The sequence below is a fragment of the Saccopteryx leptura genome, chromosome 6 (assembly GCF_036850995.1).
Source record: "Saccopteryx leptura isolate mSacLep1 chromosome 6, mSacLep1_pri_phased_curated, whole genome shotgun sequence".
Classification (NCBI taxonomy): Eukaryota; Metazoa; Chordata; class Mammalia; order Chiroptera; family Emballonuridae; genus Saccopteryx; species Saccopteryx leptura.
In genome coordinates, this window is record NC_089508.1 from 79511397 (window position 1) to 79532885 (window position 21489).

Sequence of the window (21489 nt, forward strand, 5' to 3'; positions counted from 1 at the left end):
CTGTACTGAAAATGACAGTTATTTTATTGTAGTATCACATACCCAGTCAGTGCTTAGGTATCCACAGTTGTCTTTGTATCTCTCCTTTCTCTTCCCTCTCTGTCTCCTTCCCTCCTTCCCCTCCCCTCTTCCTCTCTCCCATCCTTTTCTCCCTTTCTCCCTCTCTCCCTCTCTCTGAATTAGATTTTTGAAATCAAAATCCAAGCAAGATCCTCACATAGCATTTGGGTGACATATCTCTTAAGTATCTTTTAATCTCTCCCTTCTGTTTTCACTTGAAGTTTTTTCTGGAAGAAACTGGGTTATATGTCCTGTAGAGTTTCCCATATACTGGATTTTGCTAATTACATCATTGTGGTATTAAACATGTTCCTCTGTCTCCAGTGTTTCTGCAAACTCAGAGTTAGAGTTAGAAGTTTAATGTGCTTTGGGTTGTAATATTTTTTCTTATACAAAGCCAATAATTTTGGTTTATAAATATCTTTTTTGCTTCTTTTTTTGTTGTATTTTTCTGAAGTTGGAAAAGGGGAGGCAGTCAGACAGACTCCCGCATGCGCCCGACCTGGATCCACCCGGCACGCCCACCAGGGGGCGATGCTCTGCCCATCTGGGGCGTCGCTCTGTTGCAACCAGAGCCATTCTAGTGCCTGAGGCAGAGGCCACAGAGCCATCCTCAGCGCCTGGGCCAACCTTGCTCTAATGGAGCCTTGGCTGCGGGAGGGGAAGAGAGAGACAGAGAGGAAGGAGAGGGGGAGGGGTGGAGAAGCAGATGGGCACGACTCCTGCACGCCAGGCCGACGCTCTACCACTGAGCCAACCAGCCAGGGCTGCTTTTTGACTTCTGTTATTTTCTCTGATCTCCTTTGAATTCTCTCTATATTCTCCTTCCTTTTTTTTTCCCTGCCAGTTCCCAGTCCTTTGGAGTTTTTCCCCATATTCCAAAAAGTCCTCCTGTTTCTCACAATTCTCTGTGCCTAAAAGGCAGCTTTCCAGATCCTTGATAATATCAGGTAGTTCTTCTCTATCACTATCAGAAGGATGGATTATTTTGAAATTAGTAACTCTTTGGAAGATGGTGGTGGGGATGTATACCTTCAGAGAGAGAGACGTGTACCTTTGTTTTATTTCTTTAAAAAAAAATCCTAGTGGCTATATTGTGAAACTGGCATAGTATAAATTTCTTAAACATCACTAATGTTTATGATCTGTTAAATAATATGCTTATTTATTGAACTCATATTGCTTGCCATCCACTGGTACATGAAGATGCCTTCTCCAACTTCCGTTTAGATTTCTAAGGGAGATAAATACATAAATAACTATAATACTTGTCATAGAGATATAATAATGATATGTGTAACTATAATGGGAACATGGATAGGGAGTGGTTCTGTTCGGGAAGGTTAGAGAAGGCATCAGAGCAGATGTGAGGTGGATTCAGAATAATGAGTTGGCATTTACTAGGAAAATATGATTGAAAGGGGGTGCTAGGCAACAGCAGTGTGAACACAGGTAGAGCAACATTGAAATATGCAGTATGTTTGGCAACCCTTATTCAGACCATAATTGCTAAGGTAAATAGGAGAACATGATAATGAGACTGGGACAATTGGGTCGGTTAGATTATGGGAAGTCTTCTGCACCTATGGAAGAATTTTTAATATTTTACTATAGGCAATAATATACATTGAAGGTTTTTTAGCAGTTGAATTGCCATTCAAGATTTGTATGGAAAGTTTCTTAGAATCAGGAGAGAATAGAGGCAGGAAGACTCCAAAGTAATAGCAGGCTCGATTAATATGATGAGATTCTTCAGTAAGACAATGGCAATGGTCAGAAAGGGTGGTTAGAAGTGAATTTTCTAGGTTGAACAAAGGGACTTAGGAAATGATAGAACATGGGTTATGAGAGAGAGAAAAATCAGACTTGACTAAAGTTTCTCTTTGGGCAACTGAATGAATGGTATGCTGTTAATTTAGTAAATTGTGGAAAAGGTTATTTTTTCTTATATGTCACATATAAAACTGCTGCACACTCTCTGAGTGGTACTGTTATAGTAGGTAGTTCAAAGTATGGGGGTAGGGGAGTATAGGAATATATTTTTGTTGTGATGGGTCCGTGGTCAGCAAACTCATTAGTCAACAGAGCCGAATATCAACAGTACAATGATTGAAATTTCTTTTGAGAGCCAAATTTTTTAAACTTAAACTATATAGGTAGGTACATTGTTATTAATTTAATTAGGGTACTCCTAAGCTGGCCAAAGAGCCGCATGTGGCTTGCGAGCTGCGGTTTGCCGACCACTGTAGATGGGTGATAATTGGTACTATTAGAAATGGAAGAGATCAGCACAGGAACAGCATGTGGATTGAGTTGACAAGGGAAAGAAGATCAAGGAAAAAAACATTTTGGGTAATTAACCACATTACAAATTTAGAGTTACTGTGTTCCTAGAGATACATATATTGTTTTCTTCAATAGTCTGGCTTGTATGTGTTTTCAACTTTATGTTGATACTGAATTTTCTTTAAACTGTTATTCAAAATGTAAATGTTCTCACTGATTTTTAGATTGAAATTTTAATGTATTGCCAACTGACCAGTCGACAGAAGTTGCTGTATCAGGCACTAAAGAACAAAATTTCTATTGAGGATTTATTGCAGTCTTCTATGGGTTCTACCCAGCAAGCTCAGACCACCACCAGCAGCCTCATGAATCTGGTCATGCAGTTTAGGAAGGTAAGAGCTTGGGTCAGCTGCCTGGGAGTTATCTTTATTAATGCAGTTCAAGAAAATGCCTCTAGCCTGACCAGGTATTGGTGCAGTGGATAGCGTCTTGGACTGGGACGGAAAGGACCCAGGTTTGAAACCCTGAGGTTGCTGGCTTGAGCATGGGATCATAGACGTGACCCCATGGTCGCTGGCTTAAGCAAGGGGTCACTCGCTTTGTTGGAGCCCACCAGTTAAGGCACATATGAGAAAGCAATCTGAACAACTAAGGAGCTGCAAGAAGAATTGATGCTTCTCATCTCTCTCCCTTCCTGTCTGTCTGTCCCTATCTGTCCCTCTCTCTGTCTCTCTTTGTCTCTGTCACAAAAAAAATAGAAAAAAGAAAAGGCCTCTAGCCTTGATGCCAAATAAATGCTTTTAAAAAGAGGTGAAAATGCAAAAGTATTTATTCACAAAGGTAAACATTCAGGGTTTGGGATGCCCCAACACTTCATAGAGTGATGTCTGTACATAACAATGTTGTCTTCTTTTTCTTTCTCTTAGGTGTGTAATCACCCAGAGTTATTTGAAAGGCAAGAAACTTGGTCTCCATTTCATATTTCCTTAAAGCCATATCAGATTTCAAAGTTTATCTACCATCATGGACAGATCAGGGTTTTCAACCATTCACGAGACAGGTGAGTAAATATTAAGATCTATTTACTTCTAAGAGTGTTTTTGGTATTTAGGAAATTGTGGAGATAAATTTAGTGGAGAGTGTTTTAATTGCTCAACAGAAGATGATTAAACAAAGGGTAGACAACTATTTGTTGAAGGATCTTGTGGTAGTAGAATCTGTGCACTTCAGGGGTTTAACTGGATGATGACCTTAAAGGCTCTAGCCACTTCTAGTTGCTTTTGCAAATGAGGAATATGCACCTGTGCACAAATACATACACCAAAGGAGATAAGCAAATGTCTGTGCCCTGGTGTTGGATTTGCTTTGTGATGACTTATTTTATACTTGGAATAGCACTTGTGGGAAAACTGATCGGATTTCAAATTAATCAAATTAACCTTCTCAGATCAGCAATGACAGATTTGGTTAAAGGTGAAGTGCTTATTAATGGCAATATGCTAGCCATTTACTGAGAAAAGCGGTGTGTAGGTCCATCCTACATCTGTGAGGATGGTTGTGACTTCTGGGGTTTTTTTTTTGTTGTTTTTTTTTTTCATTTTTCTGAAGCTGGAAACAGGGAGAGACAGTCAGACAGACTCCCGCATGCGCCCGACCGGGATCCACCCGGCACGCCCACCAGGGGCGGTGCTCTGCCCCCCAGGGGGCGATGCTCTGCCCATCCTGGGCGTCGCCATATTGCGACCAGAGCCACTCTAGCGCCTGAGGCAGAGGCCACAGAGCCATGCCCAGCGCCCGGGCCATCTTTGCTCCAATGGAGCCGTGGCTGCGGGAGGGGAAGAGAGAGACAGAGAGGAAAGCGCGGCGGAGGGGTGGAGAAGCAAATGGGCGCTTCTCCTATGTGCCCTGGCCGGGAATTGAACCCGGGTCCTCCGCACGCTAGGCCGACGCTCTACCGCTGAGCCAACCGGCCAGGGCACTTCTGGGGTTTTTTTAACAGGCTCCCAGAGGATTCTTATGAACTCCCACATTTGAGAACCATGGATTTAGAAAGCTCATTCTAAGGCAAAACAATATAAACAATACTATCAAAATAATTATTGACAACATTTAACCTAATGAAACTGAAATTGAGCAATTTCTTGGGTTTAATTTTAAGAATTCTACGTCTGTGATAGCTCCAGCCTAATACCTGACTAGATAGATGGGCAGAAAGAAGGAAGCAGACAAGAGATGTAGTGCTTTTTTTTTATAGTAATGATAAGTTTAGGGTGCTAGCATGTTGAGTATCTGAAATAAGACTGCTTTAAACTTGTATTATGTTCTTATACCTTTATTAAGTACTTATGACTTCTGACATTTATGCCATGATTTTTGCCTGGTAATAACAAACTTCTTAAAAGTATAATGAGTTTCAAACCTAAAAGATTACTTTTAGTTTGGAACCTTCAGTCTAACTTCCCAATATTAATGTTTGGATTTGGATTTATTTTACTTACCTATTTTACAGGTGGTTAAGGGTTCTTCTTTCTCCATTTGCACCAGACTATATCCAACAGTCTCTCTTTCACAGAAAAGGTAGGTGTTTTTATCTTTGGGAAGGAAAGTATGCCAAGGATTTACCAGATGCTTTTCTTTGTTTTGCTGAGTGGCTGATTTGGAACTAATAGTGGTTTGCCTGCATGCTGGGTTTATTTTATTTTATTTTATTTTATTTTATTTTATTTTATTTTATTTTATGTTATTTGTTGATTGATTCTAGAGAGAGGAAGGGAGAAAGTCAGGGAGAGAGAGAGAAACATTGATTTGTTGTTCTACCTATTTATGCATTCCTTGGTTGATTCTTGTATGTGCCTTGACAAGGGATCAAACCTATAACCTTGGTGTATTGGAGGATGCTCTAACCAACTGAGCTACCTGGCCAGGCCCTGCACGTTTTATTTATAAAGTCTTGATAAGATTTGAGTAAATTAGCCTGACCAGTGGTGGCACAGCAGATAGATCATTGACCTGGGACACTGAAGTCACAGGTTCGAAACCCAGAGGCCTGCTTGAGCACAGGCTCACCAGTTTGAGCATGGGATCATCGACATGACCCCATGGTTGCTGGCTTCGGCCAAAGGTCACTGGCTTGAGCAAGGGGCGACTGGCTCAGATGGAGCCCCCTGGTCAAGGCACATATGAGAAATAATCAGTGAACAACTAAATCAGTGAATCAGTCAAGTGCCACAACTACAAGTTGATGCATCTCATCTCTCTCCTTTCCTGTCTTTCTCTCTCTCTCTCCCTCTCCCTCTCCAAAATAAATAAATAAAGATTTAAGTAAATTAGTCATCTTCATCTATAGGTGCTATGATTTGTGACTATAACAGGAAAGCAATAAAAAATTATTAAATTGATCTTCTGTCTTTATTTTATACCTGACTCTTAAGAATTTTTTACACTCTTAAAATTGATGTGCAGGATTTTTTTTTAAAAGATTTTAAAAATGTATTCATTTTAGAGAGGGAGGAGAGAGAAAGAGAGAGAAGGGGGAAGGAGCAGGAAGCATCAACTCCCATATGTGCCTTGACCAGGCAAGCCCAGGGTTTCAGACCGGCAACCTTGGTGTTCAGGTTGACGCTTTATCCACTGCACCACCACAGGTCAGGTGCAGAATTCTAATTAATGTGGCTTAGTTCTCTCTCAGTCTAAGGAAAAGAAGCTGCTCAACTTAGAACATTGTCCAAAGTATTAGACAAAGGTTCAGAATCTTTTACCTCTGTCCTTTCCTTTTTTTTTTTCTCTTGACACAATAAAAAGAGGAAGGCAGTTAGCTAAGGATCCAAAAACCCCAAACATAACTGATGAGCCAACTTCACTCTCTTCATTTATGCCTTTTACTTACGATTATAGTATAAGATAGGACATTCTGACTTTGATTAAAGTAGCTTTTGTTCAGAACCTAAAAATATGTTTTGATTATTAAGCCCAAATTGAGCAGTTCAGCAGTCAGGCTTTAGTTGAGTATTGTCTCTTGGTTTGCTGAGTTTAAGTTTGTCCTTTGATATTCTAGGTGTTAATGAAGAAAGCTGTTTCTCTTTCCTTCGCTTTATTGATGTATCTCCAGCAGAAATGGCAAACCTCATGCTTCAGGGACTTTTGGCCAGGTGAGAAGTTTGCTCGTTGTTTGATGAATAGCCATTGGAAAGAAATAAGAACAAAGGTTGAATACTGTGAAGCTTAAATAGTTAATGTTATATCATCTTAGAGAACTCATTCTTTCTCTGATGTTAAAAATAAAAATTTTTATTAGAGAATCATAATTTTCTCAAAATTAGAGGATCGTTTAATAAATTACGTGATGCCTTGTGATATACCTTACATAAAAACTATTCAGGCTCCTCTCCCAAATGCTGCCAGGCTGTCAAGTCTTAATTATAGTTAAACAAAATTTTATGTGCTTCCATAGGACAAATGATGGCTGATGATTCCTTTAGTTAACAATGATTGCAGCATAGCCTGCCTTAAGTGTTTTGGGGAACTTTGTCCTTATTCTTTGGAATAACGGCTTTCACTTACCTTACTACCTCTCTATTTCTGTAATAAATTGTGGCCTCATTAGGAAAGACTCTCCCAACTATGAGGATTTTTTTATGAGTATTTGTGATAGAATTAAATACAGAGATGGGCTTTTACAGAGGATTTTAGTTCTCATAGTAGCAAACCAAGTCATGCCAAAGTTAGAATTTATAGAACAAAATAGGAAAGAACTGTTTCTAAAATGCTCAGGATTTACAAAAGAGTCATGTTAATGAGAGACAATGTTCCTTGCTGCTTGCTATATAAACTACCTTCAAACCTCCACAGAGTACTGAATAAGCATGTCTGCTGTGATTTGTTTCAGATGGTTAGCTCTTTTCCTGTCTCTGAAAGCCTCCTACAGGCTCCATCAGCTGCGCTCCTGGGGAGAGCCAGAAGGGGAGAGCCAGCAGAGATATCTGAGAAACAAGGATTTCCTTCTTGGGGTTAACTTTCCACTCTCCTTTCCCAACCTTTGCAGCTGCCCTTTGTTAAAGGTAAGTAGTTATTTCAGCATCAGCTATCCACATAGTATCCCATTCCCTTTTCTTTGAATCAGTAAAAGTAGCAATAAAGTAAATGATGGCCTAATAGAGCCAAAAACTTCCCAGAGGAGTAGGAGCAGTATATTGATTTATGACTTACTGTAAATATCTTAATAGACATTTTGTGTTTGTATATATATATATGTATATATATTTGTGTGTGTTAAATATATATTTTGTATATAACTTTACTGTAACGCAGATCTTAAATGTACAACTTTCTGAATTTATACATGTTTAAAACACTGCGAGACAGTTATTTACATTAAAGTATAGAATATTTTCAGCAACCAGAAGTCTCTTTCATGCTAATTCCCATTTAATACCAGTAATTCAGAACAAACCAACAAATAAAGGTACTTACTCTTGTATTTCTGTTATCCCAGATTATTTTTGCCTGTTTTTGAACTTTAGCAAATAGAATTTTCTAGTATGTACTCTTTTGTGTCTGTTTCTTTACTTCAGTATTATATCTATGAGATTCATCCATGCTGCATTATACTATTCTTTTTTTTAAAAAAAAAGCATTTTAATTTTATTTATTTTGTGACAGAGAGAGTCAGAGAGAGGGACAGACAGGAAGGGAGAGAGATGAAAAGCATCAATTCTTCGTTGCAGCACCTTAGTTGTTCATTGATTGCTTTCTCATATGTGCCTTGACCGTGGGGCTACAGGAGACTGAGTGACTCTTTGCTCGAGCCAGCAACCTTGGGCTCAAACTGGTGAGCCTTGCTCAAACCAGATGAGCCCACACTCAAGCTGGTGACCTCGGGGTCTCGAACCTGGGTCCTCCGCATCCCAGTCCGACGCTCTATCCACTGCGCCACCGCCCAGTCAGGCTGCATTATAGTATTCTTTTTTAATGCTATGAAGGGTTGCATTGTCTGAACAGACCACAGTTTAACTTATTAATCTATTCTTCTGTTGGTGGGTATTTAGGATGCTTCCAGTTTGGAGCTATCATGAATAAAAGTGCTATGCATATTCTTGTTCATGTCTTTTTATAAACATTAGCACTAAATACTTTGGGGTTTTTATCCCAAAGGAGTGAGGTTGCTGTATAATCAGGTATGTGTATGTTTAGGTTTAGTAGCCACTGCAAAACATTTTCCAGAAGGGTTTTACAATTCACATTTCCAACAGCAGTGTGAGAGAATTGTTGTTATGTTCGCCATCCTTGCCTACACCTGGTATTTTCAGCCCATCTTTTTGAATTTGTGGTGGTATCTTGTGATTTTAAATTGCATTATCATGCAAAGTAATGATGTTGAGTATTTTTTCATATAATTGTTGGCCACTGTAAAGTAAGTGGATAGGAAAGTGACAGGAAATAAGGTAATGGGTGTAGGTCCAGATTCTATGGGGCCTCACAAATTATTACTAAGGATTCAGATTTTATTCTGAAAGAAATGGGTGGCACTAGAGAGTTTAAAAGCAATTTGCATATTTATATTATAGTTCAACTAGATTAGAAGGTAGAACCTTTTTTCTTGTATCTTTTGGAACATTTAATGTTGTTGTTAGTGAAAGACAGACAGCAAGGGAGAGAGATGAGAAGCATCAACTCATAGTTGTGGCACCTTAGTTGTTCATTGATTGCTTTCTCATATGTGCCTTGACCAGAGGGGCTGCAGCTGAGTCAGTGACCCCTTGCTCAAGCCAGCAACCTTGGGCTTCAAGCCAGCAACCTCTGGGCTCAAGCTAGCAACCATGGAGTTATGTCTGTGATCCCTCGCTCAAGCCAGTGACCCCACATTCAAGCTGGTGAACCTGTGCTCAAGCTGGTGACCTCAGGGTTTCAAAACTAGGTTCTCAGTGTCCCCAGCTGACACTCTATCCACTGTGCCATTGCTTGGTCAGACAATGGGTCATAGTCTTAACTGTTATCAAATGCAGTATGTTCTTTGGCTTGATCTGGTGTGTACCCTGTACATTGGAGAACCCATATGATTTTTTTTTTTTTTTTTTTTTTTTTACAGAGAGAGCGAGAGAGAGAAGGGGGGGTAGACAGGAACGCAGAGAGATGAGAAGCATCAATCATCAGTTTTTCGTTGTGGCACTTTAGTTGTTCATTGATTGCTTTCTCATATGTGCCTTGACCGTGGTGTTATAGCAGACCAAGTAACCCCTTGCTCAAGCCAGCAACCTTGGGTCCAAGCCGGTGAGCTTTTGCTTAAACCAGATGAGCCTGCGCTTAAGCTGGCGACCTCAGGGTCTTGAACCTGGGTCCTCCGCATCCCAATCCAACACTCTATGCACTGCACCACCATCTGGTCAGGCTGATTTCTTTCTCTTCTGTTTTTTTAGTTGGATTCTCAAGCATTGCTCCATGTACTTATTTGGACTCTGGGGATAAGATCAATAGTGCAAAAAGGGAATGGTATTGGGCTCTAGCCTGTTTGGAATAATGCCAGTGGTAACAGAATGACTTCCTACTAGTGCAATATTAATATGTCTGATGAATTGGTCCTTAGACATTGGGTAATATACAGTGTGTCCATAAAGTCATAGTGCACTTTTGACCAGTCACAGGAAAACAACAAAAGACGATAGAAATGTGAAATCTGCACCAAATAGAAGGAAAACCTCCCAGTTTCTGTAGGATGATGTGGCAGTATGTGCGCATGCTCAGATGATGACGTAACACCATGTATACAGCAAAGCAGTCCACGGCCATGCCAGTCGAGATGTGGACGGTACAAAGGAAAGTTCAGTGTGTTCTGTGGCTTGCTAAATTCGAATCCGTGACCAAAGTGCAACGTGAATATCGGCACGTTTATAACGAAGCGCCACCACATAGGAATAACATTACTCGGTGGAATAAGCAGTTGAAGGAAACCGGCAGTTTGGTGGAGAAACCCCGTTCTGGTAGGCCATCAGTCAGTGACGGGTCTGTAGAGGCTATACGGGATAGCTACCTAATGAGCCCTAAAAAATCTGTGCGTGAGCCCACATCGAACTGCACTGAATAGGTATGAAATTGGGAGAGTTTTCCTTTTATTTGGTGCAGATTTCACATTTCTATTGTCTTTTGTTCCCTTCCTGTGACCGATCAAAAGTGCACTATGACTTTACGGACACACTGTATATAACACTACAGTTATAAAAACTTACTAGTTTTACTTTTGGTACAGAAAGCACCATCCTCCCAAAGGTTTATTATACCCTTTTATGTAGACACCTGCATCTTATTTAACACTCAAAGATATGCATCAGTTATTTGTATATTTATGTTTTATGAAAATATAGTAGTGTGTTCAGAGCACCTGTTCAGTGAGGCCCTTATATCAATGAATTTCCTGAGAAATCCAGATGTGGGCAGCATGCTTTATGGGAAATTGATAGTGAAATCTGAAAGTTTTTCTAATTGAAGTTAGATTCACTTCCATTTCCTCTTTTTAAATTTTTTTTTCTACTGTAAATAGTAATTTGCTCTTGTAGTGGCTTTAAATATACACTGAGTTACGGGTAGCTGAAAGCTAATTATATAAGTGTAGAAACACTCTTCAGCTTTTGGTCTCCAACATACATATACTGAAATTACCAACCAGGCAGTGTATTTTGAAGTTTGTTGATATATCTATTCTAAGAAATCTCTGCTTTCAAATAAGCAGAATGATCTTTTCTTTTCTTTTTAAGATTTTATTTATTGATTTTTGGTGCAGCGAAGTGATAAGCATCCACTCCTAGTAGTTGCTTCTCTTATGTGTGTTGACCAGGCAAGCCCAGGGTTTTGAACTGGCGATGTCAGTGTTCCAGGTCAACACTTTATCCACTAAGAATGATCTTTACATGGTACCTAGCCTAAAGCGTTAGCCTACGTTCTGAAAAAAGAATTATGTTGTTGAAGCTTCATGTGTAACAATTATTAAAAATATAATAAAGCCTATTATATCTGTGGCTATTGAAGTGTGATCACGACTCAATTCAAGAATGTTTTGCTTTGGCTGGATAACTTGGTTGGTTAGAGCACCATCCGTTGTGCAAAAATTGTGTGTTTGATCCCTGGTCTGGGCACATTCAGGAACAGAGGAACAGATGTTTCTATCTCTCTCTCTTTCTTTCTCTCTAAAAATCAATAAATAAAAATTTTTAAAAAGAATATTTTAGCCCTGGCCGGTTGGCTCAGTGGTAGAGCGTCGGCCTGGCGTGCAAAAGTCCTGGGTTCGATTCCCGGCCAGGGCACACAGGAGAAGCACCCATCTGCTTCTCCACCCCTCCCCCTCTCCTTCCTCTCTGACTCTCTCTTCCCCTCCCACAGCGAGGCTCCATTGGAGCAAAGATGGCCCCAGCGCTGGGGATGGCTCCTTGGCCTCTGCCCCAGGCACTGGAGTGGCTCTGGTCGCAACAGAGCGACGCCCTGGAGGAGCAGAGCGTCGCCCCCTGGTGGGCAGAGCGTCGCCCCCTGGTGGGCATGCCAGGTGGATCCCGGTGGGCGCATGCAGGAGTCAGTCTGTCTGTCTCTCCCCGTTTCCAGCTTCAGAAAAAAAAAAAAAAATCTGCCATTCTCTAGGGCCTGGCAGACCTCTTGGTTCTCTGCAGAAGGCCAGCAAGAGAGGGAAGAAATAGGATGGGGGACCCTTCAAGGGTCTTAGAGGCCAGGCCTGGGGATAGCTAACACACACACACACACACACACACACACACACACAAGAATATTTTATGTTGCTACTGGTATGCATGTAGATATACCAGATAATTATACATACAGTTTTTAAAATATTTACAAAACAATACCCATATATACAATACACCCTGGTTATTTTTTATTCTTTTTTTAAATGATAATGGGAACCTACTAAAAAATTATATGACTATCACTACTCGCAGTTTGAAAAATACAGCATTAGATGACTGCACAATATTAGAATAGCTAGCTAGAATAATGGAGAAGTAGAGGATTGATGCCAGTTGGCCAGTGATGCTATAGGGGTATTCTACTGGCTGTCCTCCGATTTATGTTAGTGCCATTAGGTCTGTGACTAGCAGCCAGAACAGGCATGGACTGAGTGGGCAGAATGTAATGCTGCGTTATTTTGAGGTGTGCAGTATTGGGACGATGGCAAGGATTAGAATGGATAAGACTAAGGCTAACACTCCTAGATTGTTGGGGATAGATCATAGAATGGTGTAGGCAAATAGGAAATATCATTCTGGCTTGATGTGTGGGGGAGTGTTTAGTGGTTTGGCAGGGATGTTATCTGGGTCTCCTAGTAAGTCAGGGGCAAATAGGACTAATGCTAGGAAGGCTGTTAGTATTATTAGGAATCCTAAGTTGTCCTTGATTGTATATTAGGGGTGGAAAGGGATTATGTCTGCATTAGAGGGGATGCCTGTTGGGTTGTTGGAATTTGTCTCATGAAGGAATAATAAGTGTACTTTAACTAAGGCTGCGATGATGAATGGAAGGAGAAAGTGGAAGGCAAAAAATCGGGTTTAAGTGGCTTTATCTACTGAGAAACCACCTCAGATTCATTTTACTAGATTTGTTCCAGTGTAAGGGATAGTGGAGAGTAGATTCATGATGACTGTGGCACCTCAGAAAGATATCTGTCCTCATGGTAGAACATATCCTATAAAGGCCATTGCTATAACTGCAGCTAGTAGAAGGATACCCACATTTCTGGTTTCTGTGAAGGTGTAGGATTCCTAGTAGAAGCCTCATGCTACATGAAGATACAGGCAGATAAAGAATATAGAGGCTCCATTTGCGTGGAGATAACGAAGTCATTAGCCATAATTCACGTCTTGACAGATGTGTTACAGAGTTGAATGCTGTAGCGGTATCTGAAGTGTAGTGCATGGCAAGATATAGGCCTGTTAGAATTTGCACTGCTAGACAAACTCCTAGGATGGAACCAAAATATCATCAGGAGGAAATGCTTGAGGGAGCGGGGAGGTCAACGAATGAGTCATTAATAATTTTGAAAAGTGGGTGGGACTTGCGGATATTGGTCATTTATTCTTAGAGTTGAAATATAACCATGATTTTTCATGTCATTGGTTATGGATAGAGGTCATGTAGGAATTATGATGACATATATTGCATTTATTATAAGTGTGATTTTTATAATTGATACTGTAGGGCTTCTAAATCTTTGCTGATCTGTCGGGGGTTGGGGTTCATTGTAAGAGGAGGGGTTGAATGTGGTATTGTAATTAGTTTTGACAGGCCTTTTTTAGGTCTTACAGTATTTTTAATTTATTTGGGGGGAATGTTGGTAGTTTTTGGTTATACAATGGCAATAGCAACCAAGCAGTATCCTGAGGTATAGGTTTCTAATAAGACAGTTTTGGGGTCTCTTATAACCGGGTTAACTATGGAAGCAGGGTTGATTTTTAATGTGCTCAAGAATGAAAATATAGAAGTGGAAGTAGTTTTAAAATTTAATGGCATGGGAGATTGGGTAATTTATGATACTGGTGACTGGGTTTTTTGGTAAAGAGGCCATGGGTATTGCTGAGTTTATATAGCTATGATGACTTGATTAGTGGTAGTTACAGGGTGGTCATTGCTTATTGGAGTTGTAGTGATTTATGGAGATTACTTGTGGAAATTAAATATTATTATATTGAGGGCTAGGGTGATAAGAAATGAAAGGAAATATAGTTTAACTAGGCCCTTTTGATTTGTGACTGTTGTGGAAGTTTTCGTTTGAATTTGTGAGATTGATTTTGGTAGTAGCATTTCTAATCAGATTTGGGCCAGCAGGAGAGAGGTGGGTTTTTTGGCTGGTTGTGAGGCTTATAAGTGGTTGGAGACGGTACATGCTGGTTGGAAAATAGCCAGTAAGACTGGAGAACTTGAATAGGTTTGATGGTTTATTAAACTTCAGGTTTTGTGTGATCTGGCTTAACTCTAGGGCCATGATAAAACCTAGCAAGGTTACGCCAAGGGCCATGAGTTTTAGATAGGATAGCATGGTTATTTGTGAGATGTTGGTTGGGGGAATGTTGTTTGAGATTAGGAAACCTGCGAAAATACTTCTGATTAAAAGATGTTTAATGGAGTTTATTAGAAGGGGGTTGTTTTCATTGATTAGGATTAGGGTGGGAAATCGTGGCTGTCCTAGTAATGTGGAAAAGATAATTCGGGTGCTGTAGATGGCTGTGAGGGAGGTTGCTACGAGGGTGATGAGTAGGGCTCGGGTGTTGGTATATGATGTGTTGTTGTCTTCGATAATTAGTTCTTTGGAATAAAAGCCTGTCAGAAATGGATTCCTGTCAGGGTGAGGCTTCCAGTAATTAGTGCAGTAGTGGTAAAGGGTAGAGTTTTAATAATCCTCCCATTTTTCACATATCCTGTTTGTCGCTTAAGCTGTGAATAATTGACCTAGATAATACTGCTTTAAAGAATGTGTATGTGCAGATGTGGAGGAATGCAAAGTGGGGTTGGTTAATTCCAATAGTTACTATTATCAGGCCTAACTGACTAGAGGTGGAGAAGGTGACGATTTTTATGTCATTTTGGGTGAGTGTGCAGATTGCTGTGAACAGGGTGGTAATTTCCCTTAGACATAGGATTATGGTTTGTGCCAGTTTGTTTTCCGTTGAGGGGTGGAATTGGATTAAGAGTAAAACACCTGCTAGGACTATAGTGCTTGAGTGGAGTAGGGCAGAGACAGGGGTTGGGCCTTCTATGGCAGAAGGAGGGCATGGGTGCAGTCCAAATTGGGCCGATGTTCCAGTGGTAGTGAGGAATAGAGCTATTAGTGGAAAATAGGTATTATTTAGGTTTTAATAGGAAGATTTGTTGAAGTTCTCATGTGTTAACATTAGTTATAAATCATGCTATAGATATAATAAAGCCATTGTCTCTGATGCGATTATATAAAATTGCTTGGAGGGCATTGGTGTTTGTATCTGCGTGGCCGTATGATCAGCCAATGAGCAGGAAAGATATGATTCCTACCCCTTCTCAACCGATGAAGAGTTGGAACAGATTACTAGCAGTAACTAAGATTAATATTGTAATTAAGAATATTGCCTGACCAGGCCCTGGCCGGTTGGCTCAGCAGTAGAGCGTCGGCCTGGCGTGTGGGGGACCCGGGTTCGATTCCCGGCCAGGGCACACAGGAGAAGCGCCCATTTGCTTCTCCACCCCCCCTCCTTCCTCTCTGTCTCTCTCTTCTCCTCCCACAGCCAAGGCTCCATTGGAGCAAAGATGGCCCGGGCGCTGGGGATGGCTCCTTGGCCTCTGCCCCAGGCGCTAGAGTGGCTCTGGTCGTGGCAGAGCAACGCCCCGGAGGGGGGGGAAAATATTGCCTGACCAGACAATGGCGCAGTGGATAGAGTATTGGCCTGGAACACTGAGGACCCGGGTTCGAAACCCTGAGGTCACCGGCTTGAGCACAGGCTCACCAATTTGAGTGTGGGGTCACCAGCTTGAGGGGGTCACAGACAGAATATCAGTCAATATAAAGAATCAGTTGATGTTGGGATCTGAGTGTATATATCATATGGAACTCTATAGTGGACCATGTAACAAATAGTCCTATAGGCATAAAAGGTATTGAAAAGTAATCAAATTTGAAGCTGAGGGATAATTTTAGTTTAAATTGTAATTCAGTGTCAATTTGAGATTACTGTTTCTTGACCGGAGTTGATAAAGAGCATGTTGGAATAAGGCTTGCCATAAAAGAGTAAGAGATAGATAGTTTTGACATAGTTTGGATAAGCAGGTTGTTTGTCTAGATTAAATGCTGTTGCTATGATTGGTATGATTAATATGAGTAATGAGAGTATGATTGACAAATAGATTTATTACTTTTATTTGGAGTTGTACCAATTTTTTGTTCCTAAGCCCAATGGATAACTTCTATCCTTTAAAAGTTTGAAAAAGCTGCATTTTTAGATATGGTTGCATAAGTTAGCAGTTCTTGCATACTCCTTCAGTAAATAGGTTTTAGACTCTATTGCTAAATTCACAATTTAGTGTTTTTGTTAAACTATATTTACAATATAAAGTTCCCAAAATTATTTTTTGATTGATTTATAGGAGAAGAATCATATGAATAGCCATGAGTGTGTTTTCTCGTGTAAAGTTTGGTTTAATTGATATGGTGTGTATGTTTGCCTCGTTGGGTCATAATTAGTATGTAGAGGGAGTATAGTGTGGTAATAATGATGATATTAAGTCCTATGAGAATAATGCACAGGTTTGATCAAGAAAATGTTGCTATTACTACAAATAGTTCTCCAATTAAGTTTATGGTGGATGGTAGGGCTAGGTTAGTAAGACTTGCTAGGAGTCATCAGGAGGCTATAAGGGGTAAAATTGTTTATAAACCTCATGCTAAAATTATGGTTCAGCTGTGAATTCATTTGTAGTTGGAGTTAGCTAGACAGAATAGTACTGAGGAAGTTAGGCCATGTGCAATTATTAGGGCAGTTGCTTTATGGGGATTGGATAAGGATTGCTACAATTACTAGAGCCATATGACTCACTGACGAGTACACATTGAGTGATTTTAGATCTGTTTGACATAAATAGATTGAACTTGTTTTAATTATACCCCATAGAGATAGTATTTTGAAGGGATATGCTATGTCATTTGTTAGTGGATTAAGTATTGTAATTCATAATATTCCATAACCACCTAATTTTAATAGTACTGCAGCAAGTACCGTAAAGCCTGCAATGGGGGTCACTATGTAGAAGATTCTGGATCATTCTTGTAATGGTGGGAAAAGAAAGAAACTGACATTTTGAACCTTACAGAAGAGTCTCACTTTCTGAATGTGAAAGAAGTCTAGAAGTTGCTCAGAAAGCAGTATGCATATTTCATTCCAGTTACCCCAGGGGTCTCAAACTTGCCGCCCGCGGGCCACATGTGGCCCGCTGAACAATTTTGTGCGGCCCGCAGACTAATCCACGAAGTTCAAAATATTTTGGGTAAAATTAAGTAAGCCTAGGTGCCTACTTGTATTTTTCATTTCTCTAGCATCCTAGCTAGATATTAGCTTAGTTAACAGCAGTTGTGATGCGAACTACAGTTTCTGGTCGTTTTGTGACACTAAGTAAACTGCATATACGATTGTGCTTGTTGTACTGATTTTTTTTTTGTTTTCAACTGCAGTGAGAAAAGTGTTGCGTAACAGTTGCCTTTTGTAGACCTAGTGCGGCCCGCCGAAAGGCTGTGATCTTGCTCTGCGGCCCACATGCTGAGTTGAGTTTGAGACCCCTGAGTTACCCTGACATGTAGCAAGTGATCAAGGTCTGCCTTTGTCTTTTCTTTTCTTTCTCCCAGAAAAAGATGAGAAGCATCAACTCATAATAACATCACTTTAGTTGTTCATTGATTGCTTCTCATACGTGCCTTGACCAGAGGATGCTAGCTGAGCCAGTGACCCCTTGCTTAAGTCAGCGACCTTTGGGCTCAAGCCAATAACCTAGTGCTCAAACTGGCAAGCCTGCTCTCAAGCCAGATGAGCCCTCATTCAGGCCAGGGACCTCAGGGTATTGAACCTGGGACTTCATCATCCTAGGTCAATGCTCTATCCACTGTGCCACCACTGGTCAAGCTCATCTGTGTTAATATATTCTAGTATATATCTATTATATCCCTGATATTCCAAGATTGTATAAATAAAAATAAGTAACTTTTAAAGCACCAACTGATTTACATTTGAACAAAGTAGTTTATCTCCCCCAAGAATGGCCTTGTTAGAAATATCTATTACCATTACTGTGCTGTTTCTTATACTGGTTTCTTTTGAACTGAAGTTTTCTAATTCAAGGAACATTCAATTTCTTATTCAAGAACATTGGTTTTGTTTGCTTTTCAAAGAAGAGTAGATAAGGACATTTTGAACACCTAATCCTTTAGAACAAATTTCCAAAATTTATTAGTTAAGAATATAAAAGTTGCCCTGGCCGGTTGTCTCAGCGGTACAGCGTCGGCCTGGCGTGCGGGGGACCCGGGTTCGATTCCCGGCCAGGGCACATAGGAGAAGCGCCCATTTGCTTCTCCACCCCCGCCCCCCCCCCCCTCCTTCCTCTCTGTCTCTCTCTTCCCCTCCCGCAGCCAAGGCTCCATTGGAGCAAAGTTGGCCCGGGCGCTGGGGATGGCTCCTTGGCCTCTGCCCCAGGCGCTAGAGTGGCTCTGGTCGCGGCAAAGCGACGCCCTGGAGGGGCAGAGCATCGCCCCCTGGTGGGAAGAGTGTCGCCCCTGGTGGGCGTGCCGGGTGGATCCCGGTCGGGCGCATGCGGGAGTCTGTCTGACTGTCTCTCCCCGTTTCCAGCTTCAGAAATAAAAAAAAGAATATAAAAGTTAAAACTTAAGATGCATGATATTTTAGCATACATTCACACATCAAAACGACACTTCTAAATTGCATAGTCTAATTTTACAGGTTTTTGTTTTTAATTTTACAGGTTTTTAATTTTTATTTTTTTTATTAAGTGAAAGGCAGGGAGGCAGACAGACAAACTCCCACATGCACCCCAACTGGGAGCCACCTGGCAAGCCATTCTACAAGGCAATAAATACTCTGCCCATCTGAGGCCACTGCTCTATTGCTTGGCAACTGAGCTATTTTAGCACCTGAGATGAGGCCATGGAGCCATCCTCAGCACCTGGGGCCAATTTGCTTGAACCTTTTGAGCCATGGCTCTGGGAGAAGGGGAAAGAGAAAGAGAGAGAAGGGGGAGGGATGGAGACACAGATGTTCACTTCTCTTGTGTGCCCTGGCTGGGAATCGAACCTGGGACTTCCACATGCCAGGCTGATGAACTACTGCTGAGCCAACTGGCCAGGGCCGAGTTTTTAATTAAAAAAAAAAAAAACTTATTAATAAAAATTAGTCTATTAAAAATTAATTCATCAAATATTGACAACAGTGCTGAGACTTAAATGTAATACTTATCTGTTTTGCTAATGTTTTAATTTGTTGCTTGGTTTTAAATACAAGGTCTTGAGTTCTTTTTGTTTGTTGCTTTGTGTGGGTTAAATTTATGATGCATGTGCTTTGTGCCTTTCAGTCCTGAAATGACTTGTTTGCTGTCGTTGAGGTCTACAAAAATACGTTAGCCATTGTTTGTACAATTTATAAATCCTATGAAAGACCCCTTTGCTTAAATAGGAGTCCTACTACTGTGACATCAGAGAGAAAAATTTTTTTCACAAAAAACAAACTTATGCTTACTATTTTCAGCAAGTATCCTGAAAATATGACTTGAGAAGTATTTGCTATAATTCATAAGGTGAGCTAGAAACTCAGAAAGACAAGAAATGTCTTGAAAGATTAGGAAAGGGTCAGTGTATAAATGTGGGGTCTATCTTTAAAGCTTGAGAGGGTGAGAAACTTGGAGATGATAACCAAGTACCCTAAGTTACTGGAGCAGTTTAAATTTTTTTTTCTGACAAAATTAATTAGTAGCTATTTGGTTTTGGTTTTGGTTTTTGTTTTTTAGTATTTTTCTGAAGTTGGAAACGTGGAGGCAGTCAGACAGACTCGCTCATGTGCCCGACTGGGATCCACCCGGCACGCCCACCAGGGGGCGATGCTCTGACATCTTGGGGGCGTCACTCTGCCGCAATCAGAGCCATTCTAGCGCCTGAGGAAGAGGCCATAGAGCCATCCTCAGCGCCTGGGCAAATTTTGTTCCAATGGAGCCTTGGCTGCGGGAGGGGAAGAGAGAGACAGAGAGGAAGGAGAGGGGGAGGGGTGGAGAAGCAGATGGGCGCTTCTCCTGTGTGCCCTGGCCGGGAATCGAACCGGGACTCCTGCACGCCAGGCCCACGCTCTACCACTGAGCCAACCGGCCAGGGCCTAATTAGTAACTATTTGAACTCATGGTTCTAATAACCATAACTTGATTCTGAAAAGATGACCATTTGTTTTCCTTTAGTAAATAACAGGTCAAGTAGAGAGACAAGGAGGAGGAGTAAGTATAATATATTAAAATTGTTAAGCCTTTTTTCTTGTTGCCTGGGCTGTCCTAGAGATATTAACATGCATATAAGAAAGTGCATAAGGCCTGACCAGGCAGTGGCGCAGTGGATAGAGCATCAGACTGGGACGCAGACGACCCAGGTTCAAAACCCTGAGGTCGCCAGCTTGAACATGGGATTATCTGGCTTGAGCACAGGCTCACCAGCTTGCTTAAGCACAGTGTCACTGGCTTGAGCGTGGGATCATAGATATGATCCCATGGTCTCTTGCTTGAGCCCAAGGTCACTGGCTTGAACAAGGGGTCACTCACTCTGCTGTAGCCCTTCCCACCCATCAAGGCACATATGAGAAAGCAATCAATGAACAACTAAGGAGCCACAACAAGGAATTGATGCTTCTCACCTCTCTCCCTTCTGGTCTGTCTGTCCCTATCTGTCTCTGTCTCTCTCACACACACACACATACACACCACACACACACACACACACACACACACACACACACACACACACATACACACACAGAATTACATAAGTCATAAGTATAAATACAGCTTAATTACTTCACAAAACACTATCAGAACTCTACTCTAGAGGCCCCTTTGTGCCCATTTCCATTCACTGTTCCTCTCAAGTACCCTCCCCAAAAGTTACTGTAGGCAAATATTTTAGTTACTTCTAGTTTTTGATATTACAAAATAGTGCTGCTAGTCCTGGCCGGTTGGCTCAGTGGTAGAGCATCAGCCTGGCGTGTGGAAGTCCCAGGTTCAATTCCTGGCCAGGGCACACAGGAGAAGCACCCATCTGCTTCTCCACCCCTCCCCCTCTCCTGTTTCTCTAGCTCTCTTCGGCTCCTGCAGCCAAGGCTCCATTGGAGCAAAGTTGGCCCCAGGTGCTGAGGATGGCTCCATAGCCTCCACATCAGGAGCTGGAATGGCTCTGGTTGCAATGGAGCAATGCCCCAGATGGGCAGAGCATCGCCCCATAGTGGGCTTGCTGGGTGGGTTCTCGTGGGGGTGCATACAGGAATCTGTCTCTCTGCCTCCTCACTTCTCACTTCAGAAAAATACCCCCCCCCCCCAAAAAAAATAGTGCTGCTATGGCCTTACCTGTGGTGGTGCAGTGGATAAGTCCTCTACCTG

The 21489-nt window shown here is 41.3% G+C and overlaps 1 protein-coding gene across 6 annotated transcripts in view; it reads left to right on the forward strand.

Moving 5' to 3' along the window:
* The window catches only part of INO80 (INO80 complex ATPase subunit), a 174984-nt gene that overhangs the window by 89342 nt on the left and 64153 nt on the right, over window positions 1-21489 (forward strand). For all 6 annotated transcript variants that reach the window (XM_066344251.1, XM_066344246.1, XM_066344245.1 and 3 more), the window contains 5 exons: window positions 2571-2738; window positions 3273-3406; window positions 4856-4923; window positions 6401-6494; window positions 7232-7403. In XM_066344251.1, the coding sequence (XP_066200348.1) occupies window positions 2571-2738; window positions 3273-3406; window positions 4856-4923; window positions 6401-6494; window positions 7232-7403 (636 nt within the window). The remainder of the gene's footprint in view (window positions 1-2570; window positions 2739-3272; window positions 3407-4855; window positions 4924-6400; window positions 6495-7231; window positions 7404-21489) is intronic.